The 27,914-nt window shown below is 33.6% G+C and overlaps 1 protein-coding gene across 1 annotated transcript in view; it reads right to left on the minus strand.

Moving 5' to 3' along the window:
• The window catches only part of CTNNA3 (catenin alpha 3), a 1,416,183-nt gene that overhangs the window by 671,560 nt on the left and 716,709 nt on the right, over positions 1–27,914 (minus strand). Inside the window, exon 9 of the mRNA XM_039871928.1 lies at positions 2,121–2,201. Within this exon, the coding sequence (XP_039727862.1) occupies positions 2,121–2,201 (81 nt within the window). The remainder of the gene's footprint in view (positions 1–2,120; positions 2,202–27,914) is intronic.

The raw sequence follows: 27,914 nt of genomic DNA on the forward strand, positions 1-27,914 counted from the left end.
ACTTGCTCTTGTTGACCTGGGGCAGGGTTGGTGACTCTTAATCTATAGAATGTGGAGAAAACAACATTCAAGTGACTTTGGAGCTCAGGCATTAAGAAGGCCTGTCAGCTTCTACCTTTCCTTTCTTGGAGACTTTAACTCACATGTAAGAAATTCAGGTTCCCTGTCGGAGAGAGAAGCCACAAGAAGAAGCCCCAGGGTATTAGATGCTACACTGAGAGAGGGAAGAAGAAGCACTGAGGCCTCAAATACCCAGTTCTGAATCTAGACGCAGTCACCATTTGACTGCCATTATATGGGAGATGACAAGTGAAACACTACAGAGGTGACCCTGAGGACCCTCAGACAATCTGTGGACTCATGAAACATAATAAAATAGTTGCTATTGTTTGCAGCAAACTTCCCCAAAACAATGAAGATGCTGACCTGTGAAACGATAGGGAATTTTCATACCTCTGGAACACAGCAGTTCTCTACAAGCTGGAAACATCCCCTTATTATGATAAAAAGTATTAGTAATCCCCCATACTCTTTCTATATCTTACTGATGATAGTGAGGTAGTGACACAAGTAGGATTAGAAGATAAAATGTAAGATGCCCAGTTAAATTTTAATTTCAGATAAACACAACTATTTTTAATATAATTATGTACCATGCACTATTTGGAACATACTTATATTGTTAATTTGAAATTCAAATTTACCTGGATAGGTATCCTGGACTTTTATTTGCTAAATCTGATGATCCTAGACACAAGAGACTGTTTTAACTTTTTTTTTTTTTTTTAAGAAAAATGATTCCAAAAACTCTGATGATAAACGTAGATTGGCTCTTTGTACATAACTTGGTTGAAAGCATAGAAGGATGAGACAGGAATGAAAGAGAATATTGATGATAGCTCATAGATACAACTTTTCCAAGTCCTGAGAGGAACAGATAGGGTAGACATCTTGAAGAAGATTGAGAATAGAAGTCATGCAACCAACAGAGAGGACAGCACTGAGTTCCTGAGTCCAGTGTGGGTTCTGACCCAGTCTAGGTTCAATGGCCCTTCCTCCTCTTCACACTGGCCTGCTTTCTCATCTACATCATAAGACAGGTTGTGCTAACTTCTTTCCAACTCTTGCTTTCCATAATTCTAAGTGCTGACAGTGGAAATAGAATTTGCATTAAGGCCATAAAGCTGAGATTTTGGAATTTTACCAGCCCTCAAAATTGTGTTTTACTCAGTTAATATTAACTGGCTGGGGATCCCTATTTATTTCTTTTCCAAATCTATTTCTGGATTAAAAAGATTGCTCAGGCATTTTACTAAATCTTCCCATTAAACTACAATAATATATTGCATTAAAAGCTTATGGTTGAAAAGTTTTTGCCCTTCTTTTATGAGTTAATGGTGACCAAGTTAAAGTTGTGCATGAAAAAGAACTTTGGTTATTAAATAGCGAAAAGGAATAAAAGGCAAAGGTCTTCAAAAATAGCAAGGTCTTCATATTTCTGGAGAAAAAATTAACTTGTGGCATAATACTGCACTTCTAAATTATTTAATGAAATCCTTTTTAATCCTATGTTTCTGATGACCTAAGTTTAAAATGTAATTGCCTTAACTTAAGCAAAAACTAACTTTTGAAGCATCCTGAAAAGAATTGGAGGGTGTAATTGGTGGGGTGTCTGTATTACTAGTTGTTTGCTGGAAGTATTTGGATGATAAACTCAGGTTTCAATGTAATAGAATCAATTCACCAACACTCCCTAAAAGATTACTATGTACCAGGCACTGATAAGCATTTTATTTAATCCTCACAACCCTATTATGTATTATTAATTCTATTTTATAGGTTCTGAGAGGCTCAGAAAGATGATATCTGTCCCCAAGATCACACAGCTGACGAGGGCAGATTCAGCATTTAAATGTAACTCTGCCTGAAGAATCACACTCTTCTAGTTTATGTTTGTCACAAAAAGTTTGAGGTCTATAAATGTGGAAAGTATATACTTATTGGTTTTGTTTTGTGTTCTAAATTAATTTTAAAAGAATAAAAGCAAGAAATAAATATTCCAACAATGGAAAAAAGGTTCACTTCGCATGATGTTTCTGTCTCCATGTTTCTTTCCTCACCTGTCTTCGAAGGTCTCTTGTCTTCTTACACATGTTGTCTATCGCAATATTTAGGGTATTACTCCTTTCCTTTTTTCCAGTCTGCAAGGGAGAAAAAAATGACATAAGCAGTGATATCAAATTACTCTTTATCACTTAGCAATTTGCTTTCTAAATTTCCTGAAAATAACAGCTTGAAAATTCAAGAATAGGTTTCAAAACTGCTGTGATACTGCATATGATTCATGAGCATTTCACTTAAGACTAAGTAGAATGGTGATTAAAGTTCACATTATTTTCTTTTTAAGCTTCTGTAATATTTCTGATACATAGTTGGGTTGCATTCACTGTGGCAGTAGGCAGAGCATTACCTGCAAAATCTTTCATCTTCATTCTTAACAAGTCGACTTTTTAACCACTAAGCATACTATTAGCTTAAAAGCATTAGATGCCCAAATTGTCAACTTCTGTGGGAGTTTTCTGAAGTCATTTTCATGGAATATTGTGTAAGTTATGCAGAGCCATATTGGAGTTTAGCTTAACACTAAAAATATGCAGTGCAAATTCATACGATTTGCAAAAGTTGACCACAATTTTAGCTGACAATATTCCAAGTACAAATTGTTTCAAGTAAGAACTGGACGCTGTTTTTGGCTCTTAAGATAATTTGTGCAACACCTTTTCATTCTTTAAGCAGAACAGTTCTCTCTGTTATATCCTTAACCTAAATCTTTAGGCTGTTAAGTACATAGAAAGTCACCTTGGTTGACATTTTCTACATATCATTTTTGTGGGAGACAACTGAAATTGAATCTAATCGTACTTTTTTCAGTGATACTTGTATAAAAGAGATCGAGAAAAATCATTATGTGATTCACCTCTGGGAAAATTGCTACTATTTAAATTAATAAACTGAAAAGTGCTCTTGAGAGAAGACCTTGAAAATCAGGAAGGCAAGTTGAAGTAGCTGATAGCTGAGCATGGATTCCATAAATGACACAGAGGCAAAGTGCAGGCAGCATGCCGTCCATATACTACCTCCAATGACTAAACTTACACATAATTCTATACCTTCAAGTGGAAAGACTCCTTTACAAGAAGTTCAAGTCCACCTATACTCCATCCTAAATTCTTTTTAATCTTAATCTTCTGCCACATTTTCTCAAGTACTACTCTTTATAGCAACAATAGTCCTATACTTTTCTCTCTTCTCCCAAGTTCTTACATAATGTACCTTTGACTTTAGCAAGCGTCTCTGCAAAAAAAAAAAAAAAAATTCTCATTAAAATTCAACCTGTTCCTCAATTGTTTCCACAAAAATTACTCTCACCTCTCTTTGTTCCAATAGCATTTTGAAAATTTCCCAGTATATTCATTTTCTTTCTGTGCTTGAGCATTACCTTTACAAAACTGTTAGAATCTTGATATTGACAAGTATATCTCTTTTTTTTTTCTATTTTCGAAAGGAACTTTCATATGACTTATTGGATGATGTTGGCTAGTTTATAAATGAATAACTTGATTCAAAACACAACATAGTTTTATTAGGGGCCTACTATATGCCAGAAAGTTGTCATACTACATTCTGGAGGACATTTTGGCATCTAACCGTCAAGGCACACTTAAAATCTATTAGCTGAGTTTTCTGGTACCCACCTAAACCTTAGTTAGATCTAGATTTTCTCAGCAGTAGTGTTACTGATATTTAAGATGAGAAAAACTGCCATCATTTGAGACCAGTCTACACACTGCAAGATGTTTGGCACCCATAGATTCTTGTCTACCAAATTCTAATGGCAACTCCCAGGCACTATGACAGCCAAAAATTGACCCCACACATTTCTAGATACTTCCTAGTGCGAAACACTGTAGAAAACTGCAAGTTCTTTACCACATTCTATTTATGAGAGTGAGTGTTCAATCTGTTCATGATGGAGACTGTGTAGCAAAGGAAAAGGGGAGGAGAGGGAGGGAGAGATAAGAAAAATTCTGAATGTCAGAGCAATAAGCGCGACAGTGGCAATTATCCAGGCCAAAGTTGTGGCTACCTTCACAGCTCTGATCCAGCATTCTCCATGCTAGCAGTGGACAACTGTGAAAAGTTAATGCAGAACTATATAAGGCAATGACATAAACAGATATACAATGGACTATAAGACAGTTCACAATTTTACCTAAAGAACCTAGCCCTTACTCTCCAGTTTCATGCAGTATTAACTCTTGGTTATATCTCTTCCCACTTTAAGAAATCAGAGGTAGTCAAAAGGGGGCAGGAGTGGTACAAAAAGACACTCCCCCTGCCCCCATACATACACACACACACATAGGCATCGGGAATAGCACAAGAGGATTCTGTTGTGTTGGCCATAAAAACTCACTAGCTTCTGCTATACACTTCATCAGAACAACTAAAAGGTGTCAGGCCTCTCAGAGCTAGCAGCAGTGGCATACAAAACTTTAATAAAAGATGACAGGAGGTGACAGCATAAAGAGATTCAATATGGACTATAAAGATGATTTCTTAATTTCTACCCACAGCTTAACCTTAGTTTAAAATGTTTCACTGGGTCAAAGACATTTTGTTCTCTAGGTAATAATAAGCAGTCCCTATCATTACAGGAAATACAAAGTTGTCCCTTCTTTTTTCCTTTTCTCTCCCTTTTCTTCCCTCATCTTTCTTTTTTTTTCACCTCCAGCTTTTTATTGGTTCTTGCTCAATTTATCCAGATTTATTTGGCTTCAGTCAAGCCATTTTATGACTCTTTATTCCATTTGAATGGCATAAAAATAAATAAAGCGAGGATTTGAAATAGCCCCACCCTGCTTAAAATCTCTCATTCCTTCTGTTTTCAAAGCCTTAACAAATCATCAAGCAATGAGCTAGGACTGAAGGTGAATTGTATGTGCTGAGGTAAGGGATAGAAAGGGCAGGATGTTAAAACACAACACAGATAACAGTCAGAGCCTGCCTACATCCCAAGTGCTCAGAAGAGAGGATGCTCCTTAAAGGAAGCCTCGACAGGAGCCATCATTAAGCCAGTGCAGCCCTGCTAATGGAAAAGTTACCACTTACAGGGGAGGGCCAGAATGGAAGACAATGAGAAAATATGGCACAGATCAATACCATATAGTATAAATAATCCCATTCTTCATCGGCATATAGACTTCCCGGAAAGAGTCAGTTCTGAGTATAAACTTCATTCAATAAAATTTTATTTAAATTATTATTACATATTATAAATAATGTCCCATGTGATCCAGACTTATAATCTTAACTATGAGTCTTTCCATCAATTCTTCCATACCACTGTTCCTACGTCACTACCACAGTTTATTGCATTCTCCCTTGTGGTTCCCTTAAAGCTGTCCACACATTAAAAAAAGTCTCTTTATAAATAAACTCTCCCTGAAATGCCCTAATTTGAGTGTTCCATCTGTTTTCTGTTGGGACTGTGCTAGGAAGAACTTTCTATTCTTGTCTAAAATGGTAGCCACTAGTCACATGTGGCTATTTAAATTTAAATTTTAATTAATTAAAATGAACTATCATTAAAAATTTAATTCCTCAGTTCCTTAATTTAAAGTGAGCAATGATCATACGTGTCTAGTGACTAGTGTATTGCACAGCACAGATATAGGATGTTTTCCTAATTTCAGAAAGATGTATTGGACAGCATTGTTCTAAAATATATCTTTGTTTTCAGCTATATATGAGTCCCTACATTTACACAAGTCACCTTTTATTTGAGAATGAAATAGCAAGAAACAAACAAAAAATCCCAACCCTCAAGCTGCTTACTCTTTAGTAAACCAGTGGTATAATTATATCTCTTCTATTTTTAAAAACTTTTGTGCTATTCCCATTGTCGATGGGATTAAGACCAAACTCTTGATCATGTTGTTCAAGGCCTCACATGACCTACGCCCATATTTTCTTAACAATCATAAATGAGGTACTGTAATGGGTCTTTAATTTTCTATGCAGTACAATAACAACTCAGAAACTGTGCTTATAGAAAAACCTCATTTTGCATTTCTTATCTCCTACTTTTCTGATTATGGACTACTTTTAAGATTCAACTCAAATACTAAATTTTACATGGAGCCTTTTTTGATCTTCTTAGTTGGAATTAATTATTCTATTCCATTATGCTTTCTTATACTTCTTATATTTCTTTTATAACACTTGATTTAATGAACAGTTCAATCTATTCAATAAATTTTTATTATCTACTATATGCCAGGCATCTTACTAAGGACCATTAAGCCTAGTGTTTGCCTTTGAGGATCACATATCTAGTGGTAGAAAAGACATAGACACAGTATTTAATAGAGGTATCCAGGGTAATACATAGGACAATGGATGTGGCACTCCCATTAAAGATGAAGGAAAGATTCCTGAGTAGGTATTGACTGAGTATTCAAGTATATATGTTGAAGTCATCGAAGAGAAGATAAAAGAGAAGCCCACTTTAGGGGAACATGGATAGCCTGGGCAAAGCCAAAAGTCTTTATGGAATATTTAGCAACTAGTATTAAAAGTGTGAGGGGAGGCCAAATTTTGGAGGGTTTTGCCACATTAAGAAATGAGGTTGATCCTACAAACTACTGAAAGTCATAGAAACTAAGCAGGTGAGTGACACAGACAGTCCATTATTTCAAATACATTAATCTGCCCAGATCATTATTCCAAATACATTGACCTGTACAATGTGTTTGAGATGATTAAGAACAAAGACAAAAGAGTTAGACTGTCACAGCAACAGTCCACAAGAGAGATAAAAATTGTTTAAAAAAATTAATGCACTGGCAGTCAGGATAAAGAATACTGACAGACTTAAAGACTCTATATGCGGATATTAGGTAGGATGTTAACTGGAAGATGCTGGGAAGTGGGGATAGGGGTGAAGGAAAGAGAGCAATCTAAGCTTGTGTTCAGATTTCCAGCAGTGATGATGGGCTAGATAACAGTGCTCTGAACTGAGATAGTTATTTCTAAGGAAAAACAGGTCAATATGAGGATGATGATTTCAGTTTTAGAATTGTTAAAGGGCTTGTGGAGATCTCACTTCATTACTATTCATCTTATGGTTAATTGCCTGTCCTCATGCATCTCTTTCTCACTAAACTGAATGAACTTTGAAAGAAATTTCTTACATATAATTTATCTCTCATGGCATCTAACACCATGCTTTGCACATAATAGGAACTCAAAAGTTATTTGTTGAATAAATAGAGAAAAGAAAGACTGGATAAAGGTAATCGTTGGCAAATCCCATGATATTTCTGGGTCTTAACTCCCATACCCACAAAATGAAAATTTGTTCAAATTGTTCCTATATTCTTTTCTAGTGTTAAAATTCTATGAAAGGGCAATGTTCTCGAAAATGAAGAATTATAGAATAATATGTTACTTTTATTGAACAATTTCATGCATAAATAGCCATTGAAAATGTGTTGTAATCATGTATGCATGAAATAAATCTGAAATGGTACACATAAAGGATGACATTTAATCTGGGAGGGCCATGACACTGACCTCAAAAAAACTATGAAGTTTCAAATACTAAGGGATGAGTATTAAAGCAAATGAAAATGTATCTAATTCATAATAAAATGAAAATGTTATCAGGGCAGAGAAGAGCCCTATATGAAATTTAAACAGCAAGAAAAATGTTTTTCTTGTTGTTTTGTTATGTTTTTTGTTTTTGTGTTTTAAAAGTGTACCATTTTTTTTCAACCTTTTAAAATGACACATTTTCTTTTAAATGGGAAATCTTTATTTCATGGTAAAATGAAATATGATGCCTTTAACTTAGTTCTTTTCTACAGAAATTGCTTCAAAATATTTTATGCTTAACACATAGCAGAGGCATAGATTCTAGTCAACATTTTTCAGGCATGAAAGACATACAAATAGACAAGCATGAAAAAATTAAATCTCTTCTTCTAGAATGCCACTGTACTACATGGCATGTCAGGAAAACATCCTGACAATGTATCCCAATATCTTTTGAAGCAAGATCTGTGCTATGTAAATAAAACTAAAACAAACAAAAAATTAACTCTGAGACCTGAAATGAGGGTTTTAAAAATAACTTTATAAGAATAGAATGATTTACTATCAAGGGAAATAGCTGAATGCTGCCAGTATCTTGAACTTTTATATTGTTTGGGGAAGTAAGATGCCACCCTACTTAGCTACCTGCTGGGGTAGGGCTGGGTATCAGTGAGGGGAAACCAAAGACTGTCAAACAGCAACCACAGCAAAGTACTTTACATGTATTGTCTCAAATGCCTTTCACAATAACTCTTCACACATATGCAAATGAAGACACAAAAGTTTAGTAAGTTTTAATAGCATATCATAGGAGGAAATGTAAGATGAGGTAGATCAAATTAAGCTGAGTCTAAAATCCACTTATGACTTAAATGAGCTGTAACTTAAACTCAAATTAATACTTTATATAAATTATATAAATTTATTTTTTAAAAATAATGAGTAAAATAGCATAGAAGTTTGTGGAGTCAGTTAAAATTGTTTTTTAACCTGCTCCATCCCTTGACTGGTATGTGTCCTTGGCCAAATTACTTAATCTCTCAAAGTCTTACTTTCTATACTTATAAAATAGAGATAATACAGCAATTACATTATAGGGTTATTATAAGAAATAAAGAGATGAAGGATGTACATGTTTCAGCAAATACAAGGGCTCAAGAAATGTTAGCACTTATTATTGTATTTATCCATAGTTTCACCATTGTTACTAACACTTGAATTTCTTGAACTACACCAGCTGGCTGATTTCCCTATGCTTTTCCAAACACTAAACCTTTATCCTGGAATGCCGTAATCTCTTCTCATCCAACAGGAGAATTCTTAATTCATAACTCAAGACTCAGTTCAAGTGCCTAATCCTCTATATCATCTTTTCCTACTCCACAATCTCACCCTCACAATAATGTATATATTTTGTTATAAAATATATATAAAAATGAAATCCACTCTTGTTTGTGTTTCTATTAATTTCTCTACATATTTCAATTATACCTGTGAAACTTTTTGTCTTATTTTATTTATACTCTGCCTAATCTTATAAATTGTAAAGTGTTAATTCCATAATCTTATTATCTACTACTGTGTTTTGCACACAGTTAATGGCTGTGGATAAAATAAATAAATGGTAGTGTATTTAACTATAACTTTATGAATAATAAATAATATTCAAACAGTTTTATTAATAAAATTAGTGTTTCTATTTTTAACAAAAGTAATTTATACCAGTCCTGTTTGTTAGCTGTCAGATATTCTATTCAACTGGGTTTTTATTCAAAGACTGTTATCATTATTCCATACAAGAAAGTATAAGATGGACTTGATATGAGGACGAAATATAATCCATGAATCAGAAAATGAGAATTCTAAAATAAGCTCCCTGGGTGACTTTAACTAAGTCGAATCTTCTCTTGTCCTTAGTCTCTGCATTCTTAAAAGTAGCGCATTGCGCTATATGATCTCCAGAGTCCCTCCCAGCTCTAGGAGAATGGTACTAGAATTCCTTGTTGATAAAGAATTTAGTAAGTCAAGTGCTGAGAATATGACACTGGAGCCAGTTGCATGTATTCTCAGACCAGAGATGCCTATGCCAGACTGCAGAGTTTCAACTGATATGCATTGAAAATGAAAGAAAGATTTGTGGGTTTGCACTGCAATAAAATCAAATCATTTCACTAGTGATGTTACTTATTTTCTTTGAATCTCAGAGATAGATATAAACCATGATGTTCTCTTTTAAAGGTGTTGCCATGGAAAATCAGTCATATATTTGGGCAAGTATAGATGCAAAGATTCATTCCAGGTTCTAAAAGGTAACTTGGAAAGAGACTGGAAGAGTCAAGAGTAACCTGATACTTTATTTCCTAAAATCACTAGCTTTCATGATTTTTACTTCAAGTCATTATGTTTTGTGATAATTTGCCTCTTCCGTGCCTACCATTTATCCTATCTTCCTGATAGAGTTTCTTGTCCTTCACTCAAGCCCAGAAAACTCTGGAACTTACATTGTTCTTAGTAAGGAAAAATTGAAAAGGAGTTTATTAATTTCATTGATGGAGTAATTAATTCAGTGATTCAGCATTAAGCTAAACTTGTTGTGACTCCTGCTCTAATGGGTTTCAGATCTTTCCAGCTCCTAGAACAGTGACAGTTTCTATAAATTATGCTATGGTTACTATTAAATAAAGGAAATATGTTAAAATCGTAGATTGTACTTAGGTTCAGGGCAGGATACAAAGAAACTGTGTACATTAATGGTTCCTAAATACCTGTCTCAGGATCCATATCATAAGTATACAAAAATAGAGATAATCCTATTATTTAACCATAAGAACTATCTTTTAATCTGAGAGTACTTCTTACTCTCAGATTAAAAACTTTTAGATAATACTCTTCTATATTATCTATTTTTTATGTTTAAGTTTTTGTCATTTATTTTATAAAATGATGGCTTTATCCAATGATGGCATAATATTTTTATTTGACAGCAAATTAATAGGAAACTTTCTGTCAGTCTCATAGTTTTATGTGTATATGTGTGTTCTCTGTTGTTTCTAACTCTGAATAAATACATAATTTGGGAGATTAATGGTAAAAACAGTGAAATAAGGAATCTGCTCAGTTTTACAATCAAAATTGACAACGTCAGTCAGTTGCAGTATTGGCATACAAATAGATCAAAAAAAATTTTGTGCTTTTGAAACTGGACTTCTTTTCTCAGCTTGTTCAAGACATTTTAAACCCATTGCATTGCATGTAAAATAACATTTGCATTAAACTGCTATTAAAAGTTGATGTAATAGGAAAATCAGATAGATATTTCTTATTTCTTAGTGCCAAGACTTATTAACAAGGTAACCAACCATGTGCCAGTTACATAAGTTAAGCTTCAGTCTCTTTACCTATAGGATGAAGATGACAATACCTGTTTTAGAGGTTGTTGTAATTATTAAATGAGATAATGTACAAAAAACATATAAGGTAATAACTGTCATTTAATAATTTATATTTGTTATTAGCAATAACAAATAATAATTTATATTCATTAATTTAATTTAATAATTTATATTTGTTATTAGCTATAAAAATAATTGCCTGTAAGATCATGGAAAGTAGAGAGCATAAAGTATTTTGTTTACTGCTATATTCAAAGCAGTATTGGGCCATAATATATGTTTAGTATTTATTGATTTGATTACTTTAAAAAATGATTGAATTGATAAATGAATAAATGAATAAATAAATGCATATGAAACATGGTATTGATCTGTTTGAAGACGGTTTGCTTATGGTCATCAGAATGATTGTACAGATCATGCTACACTGGACATTGAGAACTTCAAAATAGTATAATCATTAGAATAATCAATGTAGAAAAAATGTAGATATCTAGGTCAAAGTTCATAAATCCTCTAATTTAAGTATGATTAAATTGTGCATTATTTCTTTACTGCCATTTCAACTTCCAAAATCCCTTTAGTAAGTCATTGTCAGGGGTTCTTAGCGTATTTCAGAAGGATATCTGGCTCATTCTAGAAATCTTTTTGTTTTTGTGAGTATCTGACCCAGCAGCCAGTTTCAGGAGAGTACCCGCCCATGAAGAAAACATCTGTGATGCTAATATAAGAGCATCTGTAAGAATGGAAGAACGCAATGTTTTATTTTGTAAATTATTCCTTGAGTTCTTTTGGCAGAGATTCTTCTTTCAAATATATATTCAAAATCACTGTAAAGTCTCATGAGCAATGATAAGGTATTATACACATAGATCAAATAAATTATTTTCCATCTTTTAAATAGAACTGCTGCTCTCTAGCAATTTTTCTGCCTCTATAATGCTTTGAGGGGTAGAGTATCACAACAACACTGATCTCATTAAAAGTTTATCTTCTGCCATTCCTCCAGTTTCACAAGTCTAATTCCCACTTTTTTTCCAAAGTCAGGTTTTCAAAGTTTAATTATACTCACTATGTCAAACTTCAGTCAATAGTAAGCTTTATAGAGTTTATAAAGATTTATAATTTATAGACTGTCTAACAAAGTTTTTCCATGGTTCATACATAAGAAATCTAGACCAGATAGATTTCCACCATTCTGATTATTCTTTCACTTTACCAGTAACTGTAATCTGTCTTTTTAAACATGTTTATTTTTAACACTATTAAATAAGAATACATTCATTCTTATGGATTAAAATAAATCCTTTCTATTACTGCTATCTTCAAATAGTACTTTCAAGGTTCATAATTCAAAGAATTTTAAATTCTGCAGCATGGAATAAAATTAACTAAGTTCCACTTTAAAAAAAATTGACCTCTGAAATTTGTCTTTCAAAATAAATTGTAATTTCCTTTACAATTAATTTTTTTTTTACAAATAAAAGAGAATAAGAATTATCTCTTTCATAGCAAGACTACTTAGTCTACTGAAAATATTGTGTGTTATAAAACTTGATTCTTTAACAGATAAAAAATCTTATAAATATGATCTATGTGCAGTCAGAATAAATACTGATATACTGTAATTTGTGTAATTTAAGAGTCATCACGAACTCCTGCTCGAAAATATTCTTTCCCTCCCTACAACCCCACTCTTAGACCCTACCCAACATATGAAATTTTCCATTTCTCTTTTTTGCATTTAAAATGTTTAGCTTTAATTAAAGCACCAAGTTACACATAGGGCATTTCATGCCAATGTGCCAGACCAAGATAATGATTTTCAAAACAAATAATGAAAAAACTAGTAACATGACTCTGAAACCACACATCTATAATGAAGGTATTAAGGTTGAAAGTGTGGAAACTGGGGAAGATTTTTTTGGAGAATATATATGGACAAAGCTAATCTGGGATTCCCATCCTCTTCTCTATATCCTCATCCACACAAGTCTAGTAAGAGAGACTTCAATGGGACCATATAGTAAGCATGATATGAGTCCCTGGCAGTTGTGATTCAGTGGGCATGTATAAACTCTCCTGAGAAATCTACTTTTTGAGAGGTGGCTAAATAGTTTGTTGACGAATAGACAGAAGAGATGACTGAATTACAATGTCTGAACATTTTTCTGTGGTCCAGATATAAGCCTCACGCAAAAGATAGCTGGTCTGGGATCATCCTGGTTTTTGTTCAAGATCATTGCCTAGATTAATAAATAAAGTTAAGCCAAGAGGAGTTATAGAAACTGTTGGATATTGAGAATAAGCAGTTAGCTACAGAAGAAACAATCATTTATGTAAAGTGAATTGCAGATGAAATGGGGATGCCCGTGAAAGCACCTGTATCAGGTTTTTTTATTTGTCCCTCCCGATCCACCACACTCTCTGCCCCCACAGCCGAGATTTCATAAAGATGCTCCCTTTTGCCCTGCTTTCAGGTGGGTTTGGCTGACGGGAGGAGTAGGAGGGTGGGAGGAGAGTAAGATTGGGGTATTTACTTTCTGGTTGCTATTCTTAGGAGTTACTATAAGTTTACTGTGTCTCTCTCCTGAAAACCATGGCCCTGCATGACAGGCAGCTTTCTTCATGTAGCTACCCTCTCAGGGTCCAGGAACCACTCCCCTCACTTACTCCTTCAGGCCTGGGGTTGGGCAGACTCTCTGCAATTGCTAGCCCAGAGTTTTACCCCATCTTGGGTTCCCAGGACCTTGTTCACACCTATGTAAAGTCCCTTTAAAACATTCTCCTTAAATTATCTGCTTGGTGTGCCATATTTTCTCCTGCTGGAACCCTAACCAATATAGCAAGCCTAGGAGAAAAGTCAGCTTTCAACACCCAGAGAGCCAGCAGTTACTTTCCTGTCCCCCTTACCTCTCTTTCTTCTCTTTGTTCCATTCTAGAAAAGGGGAGGCAGAGAAATAAAAAGCCAATAACTTCTCTTTTCCAATTATTGATATCCTTCCTGTAATAGTCCGAAACTATGGGAAATTGGGGTCCAATTTAAATCAAGATAGAAGTTTTGACAGTTACATTCTAATTATCGATTGGAAGAGAGAGAGTGACACAGAAATCCTAAAATAACTAAGAAAGTTTTGAGATTGCTTGACTTTTCATTCAGGATTAGGGGAAGAATTTATTCCACTGTGTAAAATTAAAGGAATAGTGAGAGATGAAAATATAGTTGCTTTATTTTACCTTCATTTTGAACTTCCTAGTTACTTTAGTTTTAAATTTCAAAAGCTGCCTTGGAAGCTTGCACATGTTGGATATGTGTTTTGGGGGGAAATAGTAGGAAGAAGGGATTTGTTTAAAAATATTTATAATATTGACCATTCTCAGAGAGCAGACCTGATGATGGTGTTAAAGTCAGCTGAGGGGAAAGGAAGGCATCAAAAGGGAGAAGACACAAGAGCACTGTGTCTAACTTTAGAGTATTGTCACAGACTCCTCTAGTCCCTGCTAACAGAATGATGCAAATTTAAAACTCACAATGCAACTTCAAAGAAAATTCTTCTCTATTCGAACTGATAGTAGTAAGACTAATTCCAAATACATCTTTCTAAGTTTCTTTTTTCATTCAGAATATTTATGTGGAGAAAAAATATCTACTTAGTGATTCAGGGGAGAGGGTTTAAGTCCTAACTTTTCTACTTACTGGATGTGTGAACTTGGGTAAATCACAGCATTTCTATGGGTCTCAGTTTCCTCTTCTTTAAAATAAGGTATAGGAACAGACCCCTTGGGGTCTCTTCTAGATATGATCTTTATGTACCAACAATAACTATTGGGAATACTTATATTCCTTTCTGGTTGTATTTCCCAACAAGTAAGAACATTTTTTTTCTTTTATTTCACTCTCTAGAAGAAAACACTAGTAGAAAAATATTTCCAGTTTATTGGTCTCTCAAGGAGAAGCAACTTACTTGGACAAAAGGTGGAGAGGACTCATTCACAGCCCTTTGTTTTGTGGCATTTCCTCTATTTCTCTCTCTGCTTTCTCACTACCTCCACAGTAGAAGGCAAAAATCTCAGGAAAGTGCTGAACGGCCTTTAATTTAGGGAAGAAGGAATAGGAGCCCTTTAATGACCAGGCCTAGTCTCCTTGTCTAGTTTTGTTAGGTTTAATTCTCCCAGAAGTGAGGAGAGGCAAGTGATAGACCAAAATGAAAGCACAAAAGAAGGAAGATACTGGTGGCAAAAGATAGCCTCATTAGCAGTCCTATCAGAAAGATTTCAAATTAATATCTTATGTGTAGTAGATGCATCCTTTCAAAAATTCAGATTTAGTGAGTGATTCTACAGACAATCAATGAACAGAGATTTCTAAGATCCTTCAGTAAACTTTAATTAATTCCATCAAACGGAGCCTGGAAAACGTCCATATATGTGACAAGCAAAATTAAATATTGTATATTCAAAAGGGAAATTATAAAATAACCATTTGAAATATGCTTCTGAACCTGAAACAGTTCTTGCCACTATTTTACCATCTCTTCAGATTTATACATCACTCTTCATCTTGTTTGCAAGGAAAACTAGATAACACCTTTGCTTCATTATTATTTAGCACTGGGCAAAACTCAGTAAATTTAACTTAATAAATGACAGCATCTAGTTTGGTTCAGATGGGTTCACAGTCTTAAATGCTGTTTTTATTTGTTTAATGACGACTGCTCTTTCCCAAGGGTCATCTTCCCCCATCACTAAGACTATGCAAACTGGCCTACCCACTAGAAGAGACAGACATCTAGGCAGTCATAAACCAAGCCTCTCTGAGCTGGGGTGATTTGGATATGGTGCAATATATCAGTTCCAGATGTCAGGGAAGATGGATAAAGCAGTGCAAAGCTCCCGATGAAGCATAGCTGAGTTGTAGGAGATTGCTGTGATGATAATCGCCAGAACAAACCATAAATTTTGGACTCAGAATTAGGAATGGCCTGTAAACATCAAATAATGGGTGTCTGAATTGAAAATGAAACTATTTGTTGCCTGTAATATTTCTTTCAGTCTGGCTTAGAGAGCCAGTAATGTTAGAGACAAGTGTGATCCTTTTCAATGTTTGCTGTTAGAAAGCTAAGGATATTAACTCCGCCTTCCATCAACCTTAAGGAAACAGAGCTAAATGAACTAGCTAGAAATCATGGGGCATAAAATATAGATTTAACATCATACAGCAAGAACATTGCAGGTTAACCAAAAGTACAGAGAAGCACAAGTATCACAATTGAAAAACCACACTAGCAAGAGCTAAAGGAATGAGCTCAGATGATTTACATGAGTCACTTGCACTCATCTAAATATAAAAAAATGACTTTCTTGTACTATATTATAGGGAGGTGTCAGTCAATTTAGTGTAAATCTAGATTACATAACTATTTATATATATGGAAGTTTGTGGGTCCAGGATAATTGCAGATAAATACTGTTGAAGCAAGGCTATAAATTAAAGGATTTTTAGGCACTTTATTAAATACATAGGAATCATGTCTAATAAACACATTTTTAATTAAGTGGAATAATTCATAAATAACAAGTGTGTTACTTGTTACAATTATGTGAAAAAATATTCTTCTATTTTATAAATAAAATAATTTTTGTTTCATTGATATTCTTACAAAAGCTTTGTTCTTATAAAAAGAAACTAAAGTTGAGACATAGATTACTAGATTCTAAATTTATCAAAATTTACCATTACTTCTGCTAAATCAATATAAACATACAATCCATTTAACCAAGATTTTAATTTTTTATAATAACTTATGGATGAATGAAAGATACTAATTTCTATGAATTCTTCATACTGTAATTAAGTGGATTATATTCCATGTTGATAAAGGCTAATATTATGTATGAAGCAGGTAAATAGTAAAGTGGGTAGGGGCAGGGCAATGCTATTCAAAAAGCAGGAGTGCATGACCACCAGCACTTCAGCATGGTCAGGGGGCACTTAGGGGCTAGTAGGGTAGGAGACACTGCCTATCATTATGAAAGTATCTATACAGTTAAGTAATAAGTCTTTGGGTAGGAGAAGGATGCTGCATGTTTGCTCATAGGCACTTGCTGCTGGGGAGGTGAAAGGGAAAAATATTAAAACTGATACAGAGCAATTGTAAGGCATACCTGGCAACACTTTAGAAGGATTGTACCTCAATTAGGAGGTGTCTTTACTCAAAAGAATGTTCCCTATCCATACCTTCTTGTCCTTACTGGCCTGAAATACTAAGATTAAAGAGAAAAAGAGCAAATAGACAAAAATATTATTTCCAGATTAACATGTAAAGCCATGCCCAGTATTTTGCAGAGTATATGAGAGAGAAGCAAAAGCTGAATAATACCATTAACATAACAGTAATATATCAAATGTTAATAGTTTATTTAAAATATACCAAATACTGGCTCTACAGATATTAGTTTTTAATTTATTTATTTAAATTTATTTCAAATATACAGTACATTTGTTAGATATCTATATAGTTCATAAAACAATCCCCCCAATTGCTCCCTCCCTCCTTTGGCCCTCCACCTAGCCATCACATTAATGCTAATTGCATTCCCTCTGCCTTGCCCCCAATCCCCGTAACCAACTATGAACCACTAATTTGTACTTCTTTAACCCTTCGCCCCATTCTTCCAGCCCTCAACACCTCTCCCCTCTGTCCACCACCAAATTGTCCACTATATTTGTGAGTCTGTTTTTTATTAGTTTATTCTTTTTTTCCTTAGATTCCGCATATAAGTGAAATCATATGGCATTTATTTTTCTCTGTCCGACTTATTTCACTCAAGATAATAACCTCTAGGTCCATCCATGTTGTTGCAAATGGTAGGATTTCATTTTTTTAGTGGCTGAGTAATATTCTATTGTATATATGAATCATAATTTCTTTATCCAATCATCTTTTGATGGGCATTTAGTTTGCTTCCATATCTTGGCTATTGGAAATTATGCTGCCATGAATATTGGAGTGAATAGATCTTTACAAATTATTGTTTTGGTTTTCTTTGGATAAATACTCAGAAGTACAATTGCTGGGTCTAACGGTATATCCATTTTTATTTTTTTTTAGAAATCTTCATACCGTTTTCCATAGCAGCCCTACCAATTTGCGATCCCACCAAGACGACATACTGATGGCAAACAGATTTATGAAAAGATGCTCAACTTCATAGCTATAATAGAAATGTAAATAAAAACCACAATGAGATACTACCTCATACCTGTTAGAATGGCTATTATCAATAAGACAAGAAGTAACAAGTGTTGAAGGGAATATGAGGAAAAGGGAACCCTTGTATACTGCTTGTGGGAATGTAGATTGATACAGTCTCTGCAAAAACCAATATAGAGGTTATTCAAAAATTAAGGCTATAATTACCATATGACCCAGAAATCCTGAATGTCTACCCAAAAGATTTGAAAACACCTACTCATAAAGATATTCATACCCCGACGTTCATTGCAGCATTATTCACAATAGCCAAGACATGGAAACAATCTAAATGTCCTTTACCCAATGACTGGATAAAGAACATGTGGTACAGATATACAACGGAATAATGGAAGATCAAACGTTGCCACTTGTGACAACGTGGATGGATCTTGAGAGTACCATGATAAATGAAATAAGTCAGATAGAAAAAAAAAAAACAAGAACCGTATGATTTCACTCACATGTGGGATATAAAACAAAAAGCAACAAATAAACAAAAGAAACAAACTTATAGACACAGACAACAGTATGGTAGGTTACTAGAGGGAAAGGGGGTTTGGAGGAGGTTGAAGATGGTAAAGGGGGTCGAATATACGGTGATGAAAGGGGACTAGATTCTGGGTGGTGAGCACATAACGGCATATACAGATGATGTATTATAAAGTTGTATACCTGAAACATATAGAGTTATTAACCAATGTTACCCCCAATGCATTAAAAATAAATAAACTGGTAGAATGACAAAAAGAAAAAAAAATGCACCTTAAATTAGATTATCATATATTAACTGAAAAGAACCCACGTACAAAAAAGCAATATCTCTGTAAAAAAAATGTGGGACAAGAGCAGTGTGAGACGCAAAAGAGGATCAGATAATGGTAGAAGAGGCACAATGTCAGATGGCACAAAAGTTAATTTCTTTGCATTCTTGGTACATAGAAACTTATGTTTATATCAAAGAACCACTGGAGAGTTTATATATTTTGTGATATGCCATAATTAATGTATAATAAAATGTATATTATTCTCATCCGAGGTAATAAGATTGGTCATCCTAATAAAATAATTTCATTGTCCTAACAGAATTTAAACCAAAGAATGTCTTCCTGTCCAAAAACAAACTCCACTCTCTTCCACCTGAACTTGGATCTCTTCATAACTAGGCATGAGGGGTTATATACTGGAAATCCAGATAGATACTCCAGCTCCTCCTTCTCCCTCCAATAGCTCATGTCCCACTTATACTGCTGGAATCGATTCACTTTTATCTTCACTTAAACTACCTTAATACTTTATTACCTGGACTACTCTTATGATTCTTTAACTGGTCTACATGCAAATTTTCACCTTCCCAGTCTCCTAGCCTATACATTCTTTATTCCACTGACACTGTGATCTTAAAATAAATAAATAAATAATTCTCTTCATGTTGTGTCTCTCTCTTTAAAAACCATCAATGGTTTCTCTTTGAAAGATTTTAAACAGGACCCAAATCTTTATGTCCTCAAAGCTTCTAAAGGTCTCATATCCTAAGGCCATCTCTCCAGCTCCATCTCAGGCTACCTCTTGCTATTTGTGTTCCAACCATTAAGACTTTCCAGATTCTTAAACATGCCATTCCTTCCCTCTCAATAGATCTCTGTTTATGTTGAGCTCTCAACTCAAAATTCTCTTCCCACTCCCCAGACCCTGTAATCTTATCCTTGTTATTTCTTACTCATCCTAAGGATCTTAATTCTAATGCTGCTTCTGCCAGGAAACCTTCCCAGACTCACAGCACTTACAAATGCTTACTACAGCTTGTAATTATAAATTCATGTTGTGATTAACTGATCAATGTATATCTCTGGGAACAAATAAACTGGAAATACTAAGAGGGTAAAAGACTGAGTCACTTTTGTTCACCATTCTCTCCCCAGCACTCAGTGTATGTCTGACACTTATGAGCTGCAATAACTATTATTAAATAAGTTAATGAGTTACTCATATCTATAAGGATACTGGGTATTTCTTATAAAAATTTTGGGACTAAATGAACCTTATTACAATCAAGATTTTTTTTTGCCAGATTAAGCAGTAACTCTATGAAAAATACTATCTTACCAATGCTTATTTCGATATGAATAAGCTACATATTACACTCATCTACTATCGCCTGTTACAGTTTAATTTGTACAACTGTAAAATATACAAGATTTCATTAGAAAGATGGCACACTGAATAAGAGAATAAAAATACTTCTATAGGACTGTTTTATAAAATAATTTTGAGTGGTTACATTATATTTAAATATAAATTATGATGACACATTTACCTCTTGAATTTATTTTACCAGTTTCCTGTGTAGCTTTAATGCTTTAATATACCAAATGTTGTTTTCAAATGTCTTATTTAAAAAAAAATTTATCCTCTCTCTCTCTCAATCTAACCTCCTTTAACATTTAGCTTGTAAAGGAATTATTTTGTCTGAAGATAGGTAATATACAATTGATCTGGTCCTGAGTTTTACAAAGCCACTTGAAATCAACAATCATTTACAAGAACAACTATTGTCATGGTGGCTATTAATATTTCTCTTATTTTATAATTTTCAATTTGTGACCCAATATTAATAATACAAATAAAGCGTAATTTTAAATTTTAAGTGTTTCAGAGTAGTGTTTCTCAAATTTCAATGTTCATAAGATTCTCCTGTAGATCTTATTAAAATGTAGATTCTGATTCTTCAGTTCTATGGGGGGCCTGAAGTTCTGCAGTACTAAACAGCTCCCAGCAAGTCCACAGGCCATACTTTGAGTTGCAAGGATATACTATAAATCAAATACTCTTATCTCAATCCCACACTGTTCAGATACCCAACATTTTCTGTTCATTTTCTTTTTGCTTTGAATTCTGACACACAAACATATATAATCAATCTAATGGTATTAGCAACACTGAAAATCAAAAGTCAGTCACCACTTGGCAATCTAACCCACCTATCTGTTATTTATGTATGTATGTATGTATGTATGTATGTATGTATGTATGTATTTATTATTTTCAGTTAGAGTTGACATTCAATATTATTTCATATTAGTTTTAGGTCTACAATGTAGTAGTTAGACATTTATATAATTTATGAAATAATCCCCCCGATTAATCTAATACCTACCTGGCACCGTACATTATTATTATAATATTTTTGACCATATTCCTTATGCTGTACATTATAATCCCTTGACTATTTTGTTACTACCAATTTGTACTTCTTAATCCCTTCCCAGTTTTCACTTATCTCCCCCACTCCCTCCCATACAGCAAATAACAGTTTGTTCTCTATATCTATGAATTTGTTTCTATGTTGTTTGTTCACTTATTTTGTTCTTAGATTCCACTTATTTTGTTCTCTAGATTCCACTTATTTTGTTCTCTAGATTCCATATAGGTGAGATCGTATGGTATTTGTCTTTCTCTGTCTGACTTATTTCACCTAGCAAAACCACATTTCTGTTTTTGAAATATCACAATCTATCATAAAGTAGTGCTGTAATATTAGGCAAATCATGCATGTTACTATCAGGAGTAATTATAGTATCTAGAACAAACTTGTAGAGATCACCTAGTCACCTAAATCTGGGCAGCAGTTTGCCTAAAATCTATTGTAGAGGTTCACAGGGGTGTTAAAGGGCTTTCAACTATTGTTTTTCACTGACCAACAGAATATGGAAAACAAAACAATCGTAAATATGTACAAAAATCACTTTGTTTTTATATATTTGGAAACCAAGTCAGAAACTCACCTAAATTCTACAGCTGCTTCATGATAGAGATGATATGTGAGTTAGATTTGTAATACACCACTGATGGATGCCAAACGGTAATCTAGTGGTATAGTATTTTCAAATTCTGCAGCTCCTACCATGAAACTGATTTACAGGGATATTTAGATTAAAATAAACTTGTGTGAATAATAATTACCTAATTATTCATATCTATTATATACCAGGAACTGCACTATTCTCATTATATGTGTTTTATCTAATTTAGTAGCCATTCTTAGGTGGAATATTAGTATTTTCATTTTAAAGAAGAGGAAATAGAGTCAGATACACTAAATTTTTTGAGTAGTAGAATACATTTTACTTACACCATATTATACGCTACATATTTCAAATATTTATCAGTATTTTTAACATTTTCATTTTAACTTTCTTTGATCTTGAGCTGTTATTTAGATACCTATTAAATAGGCCCATGACATCTGCTCTGTTGATGTGTCAGTATAGTAATATTTCTGCAACTATATAAAAAGCACTTCTATTTATTCCCTGTACTGAGAACACATTCTTGACCTTTTCCCCTACTTGAGTTATATCTAGTTGATTCTCACATGAGACATTAGTCACAAATACAGTAATACACAAGCAAATTTGAAATTTTGAGTCACTAAAGTTCAAAGTATCCCACTCACCTTCTGTTGAGACAGCAATTTATTTGCAAGCTAATATGTTTTAATACTAAACATTTAATATCAAATTACCTGCTAGAAATAGATCATTAAAAACCTGGTTAAAGCAAAATTAGGCCATGGTTTAGAAAGGCATAGAAATATAATGCTAAGAGAATCAGAAATGTTGAGAAGACCCCACAAAACTCTAATCAAATGCTTCAATTTTTAATCCTTAAACAACAATCATCCTTTACTTGAACATGTTGGGGAAATGTCATGGATCAAAATCAAGTATTAAGACTATCTAAAAGTTAGTAGCCCAAAAGGTCAAATAAATATTAACAATGAATGAATGAATGCATGCATGATTGAGTGAATAAATCGCAGCTGTGTGCAAGAGCATAAAGGTTTCTGACATCTTATGCCATGTGTCAATGTAAAACTGATCTCAGCAGGATGATCTAGCCATCACTTTCCAGCAGTGTCAATGCTTTCATACAGTCCACAAATGTTCTGAGCTATCTAGGTTTTTCATTATTATCATTTTTATATTTTTCGTTATTATCTTTTCCTTTTCGTACTTACAGAAGTAAATTCCCATATATAATTTTTGGCAAAGGATTCAAAAACATACAGTGGGAAAGGAAAGCCTCTTCAATAAATGGTGCTGGAAAAACTGGAAAACCACTTGCAAAAGAATGACACTAGACTTTTGTCTATGACCGTACACCAAAATTAACTCAAAATGGATCAAGGACCTGAAAATTAGACTTGAAACAATAAATTGCATAGAATAAAATATAGGTATTAAACTTATGGACCTTGGATTTAGAGAGGATTTTATGAATTTGACCTCAAAGGAAAGGGAAGTAAAAGTAAAAATAAATGAATGGGACTGTACAAAACTAAAAAGCTCTGCACAGCAAAAAAACCATCAACGAGGCAAACAATGCCTCTGATAAAGGCCTAATATCCAAAAAATATAAAAAATTCATACAACTCAATAATAATAATAATAATAAACAATACAATTAAAAAATGGGCAGAGTACTTGCATAGACACTTCTCCCAAGAAGACATACAAATAGCCAACAGACATAGGAAAAGATGTTCAACAACAACTAGCTATTAGGGAAATGCAAATCAAAACCACATATGTCAGATTGGTTATCATCAACAGGACAAGTAATAACAAGAGTTAGGTTGTGGGGGGAAAGGGACCCTCACACACTGCCAGTGGGACTGCAAATTGGTACAACCACTATGAAAAACAGTATGGAAATTCCTCAAAAAACTAAGACTTGAATTACCATATGACCCAGTAATCTCTGGGTATTTACCAAAAAATCCTGAAAACATTTATCTGTAAAGTTATATGCACTCTGATGTTCATAGCAGTATTATTCACAGTTGCCAGGACATGGAAGCAATCAAAGTGTCCTATGATAGAGGATTGGATAAAGAAGCTGTGGTACATGTATACAATGGAATATTACTCAGTCATAAGAAGAGATGAAATACTGCCATTTGCAACAACATGAATAGATCTTTGGGTAATCATGCTTTACGAAATAAGTTAGAAAGAAAAAGTTGAAAATCATGATTTCACTCATATGTGGGATATAAAACTGAAAGCAAACATGACAAACATTACCAACGAACAGAGACTCATGGACAGGGACAATAGATTAGTGGTTATCAGAGGGAAGAGGGGACAGAGGCAGCAGATAGGGGTAAAAGGTACCAAATATTTGGTGACGAAAGGGGAGCTAACTTTGCGTGGTGAACACAGTGCAATATATAAGACACACTATTGAATTGTACACCTGAAATGTATTTGATTTTATTAATGTCACTCCAATAATTTTTAATAAAAAATAGAAAAAATCAAAATAAAAAAATAAAGTCAATTGAAAAAATTTCAAGAAAAAGGAATTAGCAAAGGAATTAGTGAAGAGCTTGTAGATTTATCTCCTACTGAATAGCAATGGTGAGAAAGTCAATTTGTTGACCTCCAAAATGCCTCAAGTAGTTGTTTTCTTTCTTTTTTTTCTGTGTTTATTCCCAGCCAAAGTTCCATCACAGAGAAGGCATATTTCTTGAAGCTGGAAAATAATTTAAAACTATCACCCCAACACTTATATGTTAAGTGTTTTGAGGCAAAATACCTTCAGCCAGGTGATACCTATATGGTGGTTAAATTATGGTTTCCAGGATGGTAATCTTGCATTTACACCACACCAGCAGCCCCACAAAGATACAGTTCACTGCTTCAATGGCTACGGCAATAAAAAGGAACACATTTAAATACTAAAGCCATTGTGCATGAATAAATGGCAAAATAAAAAAAAAACCCTTTAAGTGCTTTCTAGCAGTTAAAACTGCAACCATTCAATTTCCCTTTATCTGTTTCTCTTAATAACTTTTTTCCCTAGGTAAAGCTGGGAGAACACAATGCTATTGTGACCTTGATTTTGGTATAAAGCCAATAACAGATATTGATACTGGCAATAAGTGTGTGTGTGTGTGTGTGTGTGTGTGTGTGTGTGTGTGCATGCTCACAGGTGTATGTGTGATTTAACTGTTTTTAAAGGATATTTTTTGTTTTCAAAGGAAAACCAAACCAAGAGTTTAGGACTTGCTTTTTCTAAAGTTTCTATGACTGTCCTTGCCCTTGGCCTCAGGTTATTTATACCAGTTCAATTTAGAGAGATGGAGCAGGGTAGTCCCTGGACTGATATTTTCTGCAGTCTACAAATTGAGTTAAGCCCATGAATTAAGGAAAGCAAGTTAAAATGAAAATTAACATAAGTATTTTCACATGTAAAATTTCATAATAATTTCATATTATTTACCTCATTTCATACTCTCCTGAATTCTGTGATATCAATAAACCAGGTTAGAGCTCTCTTAAATTATTACAGATTTGTTCAGATATGTATTTAGATTGGCCTTTGATATATACCTTTACCAAAAAAAAAAAAAAACCTGTTAACACAGGGCACATTACCTGTTTTCTTCTTGATATGTTTGGCAACAGTTCATCAGAGATGAATTACACATTTGTAAGTTCTTAAACTACCTATGGCTGCATTGACAATGAAGAAATAAAGCTTAAAAATACAAAATCTCATTTAGCTAGCACATATTACCCAGTCTCATCTAAGTTTTCACTTAAATACCCATGGAAACATATGAATAAAGTTGAAAATTAATAACAATATTGATAGCTATGTCTTGCAGTTAACCTATATTTAGGTTTATTGACCATCATTACTTAGGATGAGTTCAGTGTTTTTAAAAGTGAGCCGATTTTAAGTTTGTTTAAAAAATACTAGGTGAATAATAATACAAGTGGTATTTAGATAGGGAAAAAATGTGAAAATGATGCAAAAGTGATGGAAGTTTAGGAAACTCGGCAGTTCATTGCAGGTACAACTGTTTTAGGTAAGCAAAGGTTGTCTAACCTGATTCAAATCAGTAGCTCTTTCGAGATCTACTTTGCAATTCCACATCTCAGAAAATACTGTGTAGAAAATGAAAGGAACTAGAGATAGTATATTAAATTCTAGGAGTTGAGGCTCAAACAGGGAAACTTCTATGAGTTTAAGTGGTCATACAAAAAGATTCTAATATCAATGTGTAGTTGAGTATTATAGACTTTTTGCTATATACTTCTACTGTTGAAGAGCTCAGAAAGACAAAAAAAATAGGAATAAAAAGTAATTTTTCAGATCTGTTAAGCCATAATAGATGAAAGCCTAATAGACACCTATAATTCTTCTATAAACCACATACATTAATCTGTCATAGATCTAAAGATCTGAAGGGGGATTCAGCCATCTAACCAAAACAAAGCGTACAACTAAACAGAGTGTAATTCAAAGATAATATATATATACACTGTTTCTTAGTAAACACTAAGTCATGAAAGAGCTTTCTTTGCTCATATACTCTAGAGTAAAAAGGAGAGAAAAAAGTGCATAGTTTAAAAATTACAAAGGTAACTTAAACCAAACTTCATCAGAATAAAAATTGTCTGCCAATGATTTAATTCACTGTCAGAACAAAATTAAGTATCCTTAAAGGAAGATTAAAATAATCCAGAGCCTCTTAAATATATGATCTGCAATGTTTAGCTTACAACAAAAATTATATAGGCATGTAAAAGAAAAGGAAAGGTGAATGCTAAAAACTAAAAGAGCCAATAGAGATACAGAGATTTTCCAGAGAATAGAATTAAGAGAAAAGGACTTCAAAACAGCTATATTAATACTTAAATAAAAATGAGTAATAAATGAACAAGATGTATGAAAATAGAGTATTTACACAGAAAATTTGAGCCTATAATGTATCAGATGTACATTTTAAAACTGAGAAATACAATATCTGAAGTTAACTCATTGTATAGGATTAACAGAAGACTGGACACAGAGAGAAATGGGATTAGTAAATCTGAAAGAAAATTATTACAAAATATCCAAACTGAAAAATACAAGGGAATGGAAGGACTATAGGGATGAGCATAAGAGAAATGTAGGATGAGGTCAAAAGGTCTAACATACATTCAATAAGGGTCCCAAAAAGACAGAGTAGAGAGAATGAGACAAAGGCAATATTTGAAAAATTATGGCTAAAACTTACGCAAATCTCAAGAATGAAAAAAAAAAAGATTCAAGAATCTCAATAAACCTCAACTGGGATAAATTCAAGGAAAACAGAACTAGGCACATCCCAGTCTAATAACGCTGAGCAAAATAAACATAACATTTAAAAAGCAACCAGAGAAATAAGATAACTACTTTTAGGGATACAACAATATGAATGTTATTTGCCTTCCCAACAGAAGCTGTGGAAACTGTATGACAATTAACTGGTAACTTTAAATTGCTAAAAGAAAAAATTTTTAAATCTAAAATTCAAAATCCAAATAAAATGTCCTTCAAAATAAGTAAAAAAAAAAAAAAAGACATTCTAAGATAAACACAAACTAAGAAGATTTATTGCTAGATGCCACACACTAAAGGAAATACAGAACAGTCTGTTGTTAATAACTAAAGTTAAATCGCCATCAGAGCACAATATTGGGTGAAAAAACACACATACAAAAATGGCTGAAATAAGATATTTAGAATTAGACTCTGAACATTAAGAGTAATAACCAGATTTCTGAAC

Source organism: Pteropus medius, unplaced genomic scaffold, assembly GCF_902729225.1.
Source record: "Pteropus medius unplaced genomic scaffold, Ma_sr-lr_union100, whole genome shotgun sequence".
In the NCBI taxonomy this organism is placed as follows: Eukaryota; Metazoa; Chordata; class Mammalia; order Chiroptera; family Pteropodidae; genus Pteropus; species Pteropus medius.